At 52.4% G+C, this 10300-nt stretch overlaps 1 protein-coding gene across 1 annotated transcript in view; it reads left to right on the top strand.

Moving 5' to 3' along the window:
* Window positions 1–10300, top strand: part of col4a3 (collagen, type IV, alpha 3) — a 47314-nt gene that overhangs the window by 24689 nt on the left and 12325 nt on the right. Inside the window, exons 27-41 of the mRNA XM_053320399.1 lie at window positions 389–577; window positions 1724–1892; window positions 1994–2086; window positions 2272–2376; window positions 2458–2552; window positions 2641–2791; window positions 4187–4300; window positions 4372–4539; window positions 4802–4891; window positions 4998–5132; window positions 5221–5321; window positions 5516–5616; window positions 5700–5926; window positions 7279–7368; window positions 8779–8918. Of these exons, the coding sequence (XP_053176374.1) occupies window positions 389–577; window positions 1724–1892; window positions 1994–2086; window positions 2272–2376; window positions 2458–2552; window positions 2641–2791; window positions 4187–4300; window positions 4372–4539; window positions 4802–4891; window positions 4998–5132; window positions 5221–5321; window positions 5516–5616; window positions 5700–5926; window positions 7279–7368; window positions 8779–8918 (1968 nt within the window). The remainder of the gene's footprint in view (window positions 1–388; window positions 578–1723; window positions 1893–1993; window positions 2087–2271; window positions 2377–2457; window positions 2553–2640; window positions 2792–4186; window positions 4301–4371; window positions 4540–4801; window positions 4892–4997; window positions 5133–5220; window positions 5322–5515; window positions 5617–5699; window positions 5927–7278; window positions 7369–8778; window positions 8919–10300) is intronic.

Below are 10300 nucleotides of genomic sequence, written 5' to 3'. Positions count from 1 at the left end.
AGACTGTAGTGCTGCTTGCTGGCCACATGGGGGCAGCAGAGTTTTATTTGGTCTGCAGTTAATAACAGAAATGATCACATATACAGAAACATGAAAACAGGAATCACAATAAAGGTTCCCAACCTCAGAGGATGTTATATGTTTCTTCCTCTCTGATTATTCATGTTTATACTTTAATGTTTTTAAGGATCCTCACTGCAGATTTTCCATAAATTTACATTTCAGTGAAAAACAAAGATTATTGAATCAGTCTAATTATTCTGTAAATCTGTTTGGATGATTTTTTGCTCTTTACATGATCTGACCACATCTTTCAGTCTTAGAGCTTTTATTCTGAAGAGTCAGTTTCAGGTCCAGAAGAAGAACTTACTTCCTGTCTGTGTCTCAGGGCCCCTTCGGGATCCCTGGACCCCCAGGGGCCCCCGGTCCTGTGGGTGACCCCGGCATCATGCACAGAGTGGGGCAGAAGGGAGAGCCTGGGGAGAGGGGGGGGCCGGGACCGCCAGGCCTGGAGGGGCAGGACGGAGCGCCGGGATTCCCAGGATCCAAAGGTCTCCAGGGCCAGAAAGGAAACCCAGTGAGTATGAGATCCAGACTGTTTGTCTCCATGGCAACAGTCAGCTGCTGTCTGGACCACAGACTGTATAAAAAAAATGTTGTACTTATATGGGCATGAGGTGGGGCCATGGGCGGAGCGGGGAGGTTGCTATGGTTACGGGGGCTGGATCTCGAGGACATTGGTCAATCAACCTGTCAATCAGGACGTAGCCACGCCCTAATGCATACCCTGCTTTATCGTCACATATAAAATCAGGGAGGCCAAAATGTCCCAAATGAACATCATACTGCATTGAAGAAGGCTTTAAACTAGCGATTGAGACCATAAACACATTTTGAAAACGTTTACTGAGGTTAGAAATCAAGTGAGAAGTTGGTGAATTCTCCATTGACTTGTATAGAGACGGTCGCCCCCTGGTGGCCTTTTGATAGAATGCAGCTCTAAGTTACTTCTCCATTGACTTGTATAGAGACGGTCGCCCCCTGGTGGCCTTTTGATAGAATGCAGCTCTAAGTTACTTCTCCATTGACTTGTATAGAGACGGTCGCCCCCTGGTGGCCTTTTGATAGAATGCAGCTCTAAGTTACTTCTCCATTGACTTGTATAGAGACGGTCGCCCCCTGGTGGCCTTTTGATAGAATGCAGCTCTAAGTTACTTCCTGGTTGGACTGGAGCTCCCCGCCTGGTCTGGGAGGAAATTACAATAAACTTTATTGTTAAATCACACTGAATCACTAGAAACAGACTCTGCAGACAGGAAGTGGATCCACCGCGACAAACTACTTCCTGTCCACATGTACACTCGATCAGCGTCTTCTATCGCAGGAGATTATTGGTTATTGATTATTGTATAAAGTCCAGTTCCATAATTACCCATTAAAACCTGTTCATTAGTCTGGTCTGGTTCTGACTCCTCGAGACCACCACAGTGGTCAGGTTCTGGTTGGTGATGTGGATCAGACTACAGGGGGGCAGGACCCCATCCTGTCTGTGGGCCCCTGGTCCATCTGGTCTGTACTGGTCTGTGCTGGTCTGTGCTGGTCTGTGCCGGTCTGTACTGGGACCCGGGTTGGTAAGAGTGAAGGTTTAAGATGGACCAGGACCCGGACCAGGTCTTCTCAGGGACCGGTATGGCTTCTCTGATGTTCTGGTTCTGGTCTTCAGGGGCCTCTGGGGCCTAAAGGGGACCGGGGCCCGACTGGAGAGTCTGGTTCTCCAGGACTGGAAGGACAGACGGGACCTTCAGGACCTCCAGGTATCGGCAGTCCTGGACAGCCAGGTCCACTAGGCAGTGTGGGGGTGGGGGGACCACGAGGAGATCCTGGAAGACCAGGTGGGATATAATCGTATTATGTGATATATAATAATATATATATAATATATAATATATATTATTATATCTGATATCACTATAACTGCAGATTTGTGTTTCAGGGGAGAAAGGTTCTCCTGGTGAGATTAAAACCAGTCCAGGAGAACCGGGACAGAAAGGGACCAAAGGTTTATCTGGAAACCCAGGACCTGAAGGTAAAACCCCTTTATTACTTCCTGGTTCAGGAGGTACATCCATATTATATTATATATAACATACAGTATATATAATATATAATATATACAGTATATAATATATAATATAATGAAATGTGAGGTTTATAGAACAGAGTCACGTGTCCTGGTGTGACTGAATAACAGCTGGTGTCTGCTGGTCTCAGGTGTGACGGGGATTGTTGGGGTCCTGGGGTCTGTCGGTCCGAAGGGAGAGAGAGGAGAGGACGGCTTCTCTGTGCAGGGGCCCCTCGGCTTCCCAGGGGTCAAAGGTCAGGTTTAAGAAGGATGTTGAAGGCAGCTCTGAGCTGAGTGTGTAGATACAGATGAACATGATGTGTTGTGTCCTGCAGGACTGAAGGGTCTCCCAGGAGCTCCAGGCGTGCCCAGTTTTGGAATCAAGGGCCGTGCGGGGCCGTCGGGACCCCCGGGGATGCCGGGCCCCAAGGTAACACGGACACGTTCACAGAGAGGAAGTCACAAGGAGACAATAGACTGTTGAACTGATGTTGTCCTCTTGGTCTCCATGGCAACAGGGGGACGCTGGTATCGGGGGCCCCGGCCAGCAAGGCAGGTTAGGGCCCCAGGGAGAAGATGGGTCTGTGGGACTCCAAGGAAACCTGGGGCCCCAAGGACCCGCTGGAATACCAGGACCTCCAGGACAAGATGGACCAACAGGACCCAAAGGTATGTCCCCTTAATACTGAACTCTGAGGACGTCCCCTTAATACCGAACTCTGAGGACGTCCCCTTAATACCGAACTCTGAGGACGTCCCCTTAATACTGAACACTGAGGACGTCCCCTTAATACTGAACTCTGAGGACGTCCCCTTAATACTGAACTCTGAGGACGTCCCCTTAATACTGAACACTGAGGACGTCCCCTTAATACCGAACTCTGAGGACGTCCCCTTAATACTGAACTCTGAGGACGTCCCCTTAATACTGAACACTGAGGACGTCCCCTTAATACCGAACTCTGAGGACGTCCCCTTAATACTGAACTCTGAGGACGTCCCCCTAATACCGAACTCTGAGGACGTCCCCTTAATACCGAACTCTGAGGACGTCCCCTTAATACTGAACTCTGAGGACGTCCCCCTAATACCGAACTCTGAGGACGTCCCCTTAATACTGAACTCTGAGGACGTCCCCTTAATACTGAACACTGAGGACGTCCCCTTAATGCTGAACTCTGAGGACGTCCCCTTAATACCGAACTCTGAGGACGTCCCCTTAATACCGAACTCTGAGGACGTCCCCTTAATACTGAACTCTGAGGACGTCCCCTTAATACTGAACACTGAGGACGTCCCCTTAATACCGAACTCTGAGGACGTCCCCTTAATACTGAACTCTGAGGACGTCCCCTTAATACTGAACACTGAGGACGTCCCCTTAATACTGAACTCTGAGGACGTCCCCTTAATACTGAACTCTGAGGACGTCCCCTTAATACCGAACTCTGAGGACGTCCCCTTAATACTGAACTCTAAAGACGTCCCCTTAATACCGAACTCTGAGGACGTCCCCCTAATACCGAACTCTGAGGACGTCCCCTTAATACTGAACACTGAGGACGTCCCCTTAATACCGAACTCTGAGGACGTCCCCTTAATACCGAACACTGAGGACGTCCCCTTAATACCGAACTCTGAGGACGTCCCCTTAATACTGAACTCTGAGGACGTCCCCTTAATACTGAACTCTGAGGACGTCCCCCTAATACCGAACACTGAGGATGTCCCCTTAATACCAGACTCTGAGGACGTCCCCTTAATACTGAACACTGAGGATGTCCCCTTAATACTGAACTCTGAGGACGTCCCCTTAATACTGAACTCTGAGGACGTCCCCTTAATACTGAACTCTGAGGACGTCCCCTTAATACTGAACTCTGAGGACGTCGCCCCCTTAATACTGAACTCTGAGGACGTCGCCCCCTTAATACCGAACTCTGAGGACGTCCCCTTAATACTGAACACTGAGGACGTCCCCTTAATACCGAACTCTGAGGACCCCCTTAATGCTGTCCCCCTAACCCTAATAGGTGGACCTGACAGTAACTGAGTGTGTTTCAGGTCGGAGGGGTCTGGACGGCGTTCCCGGTCCGATGGGCTCGGATGGAAGTTGTCTACCTGGAGCTCCGGGACCTCCAGGAGACCGGGGACAGATGGGCGTCCTCGGCTTCACAGGTAAGGGCTCTGAGAGCAGGACTGCAGGAGACACAGCTGAGTCTCAGTCTAACTGGTGTCCTCTCATGCAGGAGCCCGGGGCCCAAAGGGTGCGATAGGGGACCCTGGGCTGCCGGGCGTAGGACCCATGGGCCCTCCAGGACCATACGGGGCCCCGGGGTATAATGGAAAACCGGGACCAGTGGGTAGCATCGGACCAAAGGGACTGAGAGGGACCGATGGAGCACCAGGACTCCCAGGTAACCGGGTCACACCCCTAACCCTGACCCCTAACCCTGACCCCTAACCCTGAACCCTGACCCCTAACCCTGACCCCTTACCCTGACCCCTAACCCTGAACCCTGACCCCCAACCCTGACCCCTAACCCTGACCCCTTACCCTGACCTCTAACCCTGACCCCCAACCCTGACCCCTAACCCTGACCTCTAACCCTGACCCCCAACCCTGACCCCTAACCCTGACCACTCTGATCCAGTGAACATATCTGTATGTGTCCTCAGGTATCAGGGGGGACATGGGTCCTCCAGGAGCCCTGGGTAGTCCAGGAGATGATGGACAACCAGGAGAGATCGGAAGACCAGGACCAAAAGGTTTAATATAAGATCAACCAATCAGAGAGTCTGTCACTGATCACATGGTCCCTGTCTCTCAGCCAATCAGAGAGTCTGTCACTGATCACATGTCCCTGTCTCTCAGGTGAGATGGGTGTGGACGGCGGTGGAGGTTCTCAGGGGCCTCCAGGACCTCAGGGGGACCAAGGGGAGACCGGACCCAAAGGACTGCCCACTCCTGTGGAGATGTACGGAGATCCTGGAGAACCTGGAGACCCTGGTAACCTGTCTCACCCTCAGGGTCCACATGTCTCACCCTCAGGGTCCACATGTCTCAACTGTCTGTCTGCTTCCTGTCTCACCCTCAGGGTCCACATGTCTCAACTGTCTGTCTGCTTCCTGTCTCACCCTCAGGGTCCACATGTCTCAACTGTCTGTCTGCTTCCTGTCTCACCCTCAGGGTCCACAGGTCTCAACTGTCTGTCTGCTTCCTGTCTCACCCTCAGGGTCCACCTGTCTGTCTGCTTCCTGTCTCACCCTCAGGGTCCACATGTCTGTCTGCTTCCTGTCTCACCCTCAGGGTCCACATGTCTGTCTGCTTCCTGTCTCACCCTCAGGGTCCACATGTCTCAACTGTCTGTCTGCTTCCTGTCTCACCCTCAGGGTCCACAGGTCTCAACTGTCTGTCTGCTTCCTGTCTCACCCTCAGGGTCCACAGGTCTCACCTGTCTGTCTGCTTCCTGTCTCACCCTCAGGGTCCACAGGTCTCACCTGTCTGTCTGCTTCCTGTCTCACCCTCAGGGTCCACATGTCTCACCTGTCTGTCTGCTTCCTGTCTCACCCTCAGGGTCCACATGTCTGTCTGCTTCCTGTCTCACCCTCAGGGTCCACAGTCTCACCTGTCTGTCTGCTTCCTGTCTCACCCTCAGGGTCCACAGGTCTCACCTGTCTGTCTGCTTCCTGTCTCACCCTCAGGGTCCACAGGTCTAACTGGTACTAAAGGAGATCCGGGCCACCCAGGACCTCAAGGCTCTGATGGCAGTAATGGTTCACCTGGAAGTCCTGGACCACAAGGTGAGTCCCTCTGTCTGTCTCTCTCTGTCTGCCTGTCTGCCTGTCTGTCTGTCTGTCTCTCTCTGTCTGTCTGTCTCTCTCTCTGCCTGTCTGTCTCTCTGCCTGTCTGTCTCTCTGTCTGCCTGTCTGTCTGTCTGCCTGTCTGCCTGTCTCTCTGTCTGTCTGTCTCTCTGTCTGCCTGTCTGTCTGTCTGTCTGTCTCTCTGTCTGCCTGTCTCTCTGTCTGTCTGCCTGTCTGTCTCTCTGTCTGTCTGTCTGTCTCTCTCTCTGCCTGTCTGTCTCTCTGCCTGTCTGTCTCTCTGTCTGCCTGTCTGTCTGTCTGCCTGTCTGCCTGTCTCTCTGTCTGTCTGTCTCTCTGTCTGTCTGTCTGTCTGTCTCTCTGCCTGTCTCTCTGTCTGTCTGTCTGTCTGTCTGCCTGTCTGTCTGTCTGTCTGTCTGTCTGTCTCTCTGTCTGCCTGTCTGTCTGTCTGTCTGTCTGTCTGTCTCTCTCTCTGCCTGTCTCTCTGTCTGTCTGTCTGTCTGTCTGCCTGTCTCTCTGTCTGTCTGTCTGTCTGTCTGTCTGCCTGTCTCTCTGTCTGTCTGTCTCTCTGCCTGTCTGTCTCTCTGCCTGTCTGTCTCTCTGTCTGTCTCTCTCTCTGTCTGCCTGTCTGTCTCTCTGTCTGTCTGTCTGTCTGTCTGTCTCTCTGTCTGTCTGTCTCTCTGCCTGTCTGTCTCTCTGCCTGTCTGTCTCTCTGTCTCTCTCTGTCTGTCTGTCTGCCTGTCTGTCTCTCTGCCTGTCTGTCTCTCTGTCTGTCTGTCTCTCTGCCTGTCTGTCTCTCTGCCTGTCTGTCTCTCTGTCTGCCTGTCTGTCTGTCTGCCTGTCTCTCTGTCTGTCTGTCTCTCTGTCTGCCTGTCTGTCTGTCTCTCTGTCTGCCTGTCTCTCTGTCTGTCTGCCTGTCTGTCTCTCTGTCTGCCTGTCTGTCTGTCTCTCTCTCTCTCTCTCTCTGTCTCTGTCTCTCTGTCTGTCTCTCTCTCTGTCTGCCTGTCTGTCTGCCTGTCTGTCTGCCTGTCTGTCTGTCTGTCTGTCTGTCTCTCTGTCTGTCTGCCTGTCTCTCTGTCTCTCTGTCTGCCTGTCTGTCTGTCTCTCTCTCTGTCTCTCTCTCTGCCTGTCTGTCTGTCTGTCTCTCTCTCTGTCTGTCTGTCTGTCTGTCTCTCTGCCTGTCTCTCTGTCTCTCTGTCCTCTTTAGGACCGTTAGATCCGGTCAGGTTGAAGTTATGTTAAAAGCAAAGATAAAGAGAGGTGAAGGTAGCATCTCATCCTCTAACTGGCTGATGTTTGAAATGTGAATGATCAGATTTTAATGTGTCTTTCAGGACCTGCTGGGGACCCGGGCCGAGACGGACTGAATGGTCCCCCTGGTCCCTGTGGTCTCCATGGTAACTCCGGTGAAATGGGAAGACCAGGTAGAGTCCGTCCATCATCTCAGACACCGTACTGCACCTGTCTGTCTGTCCTCACATGTCCCCTGTCTCCTGTCCTGTCTGTCTGTGCTCACATGTCCTCTGTCTCCTGTCCTGTCTGTCTGTGCTCACATGTCCTCTGTCTCCTGTCCTCTGTCTCCTGTCCTGTCTGTCTGTCCTCACATGTCCTCTGTCTCCTGTCCTGTCTGTCTGTCCTCTCCTGTCCTCTGTCTCCTGTCCTGTCTGTCCTCACATGTCCCCTCTCCTGTCCTGTCTGTCTGTGCTCACATGTCCTCTGTCTCCTGTCTGTCTGTCCTCACATGTCCTCTGTCTCCTGTCCTGTCTGTCTGTCCTCTGTCTCTCTGTCCTCACATGTCCTCTGTCTCCTGTCCTGTCTGTCTGTCCTCACATGTCCTCTGTCTCCTGTCCTGTCTGTCTGTCCTGTCTGTCTGTCCTCACATGTCCTCTGTCTCCTGTCTGTCTGTGCTCACATGTCCTCTGTCTCCCGTCTGTCTGTGCTCACATGTCCCCTGTCTCCTGTCCTCTGTCTCCTGTCATGTCTGTCTGTCCTCTCCTGTCCTCTGTCACCTGTTCTGTCTGTCTGTCCTCACATGTCTCCTGTCCTCTGTCTCCTGTCCTGTCTGTCTGTGCTCACATGTCCTCTGTCTCCTGTCCTGTCTGTCTGTCCTCACATGTCCTCTGTCTCCTGTCCTGTCTGTCTGTGCTCACATGTCCTCTGTCTCCTGTCCTGTCTGTCTGTGCTCACATGTCCTCTGTCTCCTGTCTGTCTGTCCTCACATGTCCTCTGTCTCCTGTCCTGTCTGTCTGTCCTCTGTCTCTCTGTCCTCACATGTCCTCTGTCTCCTGTCCTGTCTGTCTGTCCTGTCTGTCTGTCCTCACATGTCCTCTGTCTCCTGTCCTGTCTGTCCTCTCCTGTCCTCTGTCTCCCGTCCTGTCTGTCCTCATATGTCCCCTGTCTCCTGTCCCCTGTCTCCTGTCCTCTGTCTCCTGTCCTGTCTGTCTGTCCTCTGTCTCCTGTCCTCTGTCTCCTGTCCTGTCTGTCTGTCCTCACATGTCTCCTGTCCTCTGTCTCCTGTCCTGTCTGTCTGTCCTCTGTCTCCTGTCCTGTCTGTCTGTCCTCACATGTCTCCTGTCCTCTGTCTCCTGTCCTGTCTGTCTGTCCTCACATGTCTCCTGTCCTCTGTCTCCTGTCCTGTCTGTCTGTCCTCACATGTCCTCTGTCTCCTGTCTGTCTGTCTGTCCTCACATGTCCTCTGTCTCCTGTCCTGTCTGTCCTCACATGTCCCCTGTCCTGTCTGTCTGTCCTCACATGTCCCCTGTCTCCTGTCCTCTGTCTCCTGTCCTGTCTGTCCTCACATGTCCCCTGTCTCCTGTCCTCTGTCTCCTGTCCAGGTGCTAAAGGAGAGAAGGGCTGTGCAGGACCGTGTGGGGAACCCGGTTCTGATGGGACACCAGGACCAGGAGGGCCTAAAGGTTCTAAAGGAGACCCGAGTCCACCAGGACCCGGATCTAAAGGATGCACCGGAGAGAAGGTTCAACATGCAGCATGCCTAATATTAATATTATATAAATATAAATATATTATATATAATATATTAATATATTACATATTATATATATTATATATTAATATATTATATATATAATATATATAAATATAAATATATAATATATAATATGTAATATATAATATATATAAATATTAATACTTTAACCATCTTTCATTAAAGAGATCATGAAATCAAACCACAGATAAAATGTAAACTCTTAGTAATCAGATTACTCAGACTCTGGCTTATTTAGTAATCAGATTACTCAGACTCTGGCTTACTTAGTAATCAGATTACTCAGACTCTGGCTTACTTAGTAATCAGATTACTCAGACTCTGGCTTACTTAGTAATCAGATTACTCAGACTCTGGCTTATTTAGTAATCAGATTACTTAGACTCTGGCTTACTTAGTAATCAGATTACTTAGACTCTGGCTTACTTAGTAATCAGATTACTTAGACTCTGGCTTACTTAGTAATCAGATTACTTAGACTCTGGCTAGTTATCTTTATATTATATTATTATATATCAGTAACCCTGACCCCTGACCCCTGACCCTGACCCCTGACCCCTGACCCTAACCCTGACCCCTGACCCTGACCCCTGACCCTGACCCTGACCCCTGACCCCTGACCCTGAACATGTTGACTCTTCCAGCAGGAACACGCTAACTTTCACTTTTTATTCTAGTCATGTGAAGAGGAAATAAAGTGTCTGTCCCCCCTGTCCCCCCCGTCCTCCCCCGTCCTCCCCTGTCCTCCCTGTCCTCCCCTGTCCCCCCTGTCCTCCCCTGTCCCCCCCTGTCCTCCCCTGTCCTCCCCTGTCCCCCCTGTCCTCCCCTGTCCCCCCCTGTCCTCCCCTGTCCTCCCCTGTCCCCCCCTGTCCCCCCCTGTCCTCCTCTGTCCTCCCCTGTCCTCCTCTGTCCTCCCCTGTCCCCCTGTCCCCCCCTGTCCCCCCCTGTCCTCCTCTGTCCCCCCCTGTCCCCCCCTGTCCCCCCTGTCCTCCCCTGTCCTCCCCTGTCCCCCCCTGTCCTCCCCTGTCCTCCCCTGTCCTCCTCTGTCCTCCCCTGTCCCCCTGTCCCCCCCTGTCCTCCTCTGTCCTCCCCTGTCCTCCCCTGTCCCCCCTGTCCTCCCCTGTCCCCCCCTGTCCTGTCCTCCCCTGTCCTCCTCTGTCCTCCCCTGTCCTCCCCTGTCCTCCCCTGTCCTCCTCTGTCCCCCCCTGTCCTCCTCTGTCCTCCTCTGTCCCCCCCTGTCCTCCTCTGTCCCCCCCTGTCCTCCTCTGTCCTCCCCTGTCCTCCCCTGTCCCCCTGTCCTCCTCTGTCCTCCCCTGTCCCCCTGTCCCCCCCTGTCCCCCCCTGTCCTC

Source organism: Scomber japonicus, chromosome 6 (genome assembly GCF_027409825.1).
Source record: "Scomber japonicus isolate fScoJap1 chromosome 6, fScoJap1.pri, whole genome shotgun sequence".
Classification (NCBI taxonomy): domain Eukaryota; kingdom Metazoa; phylum Chordata; class Actinopteri; order Scombriformes; family Scombridae; genus Scomber; species Scomber japonicus.
The sequence above is the reverse complement of the archived record's forward strand: the minus strand, read 5'-3'. Positions and strand labels throughout refer to the sequence as shown.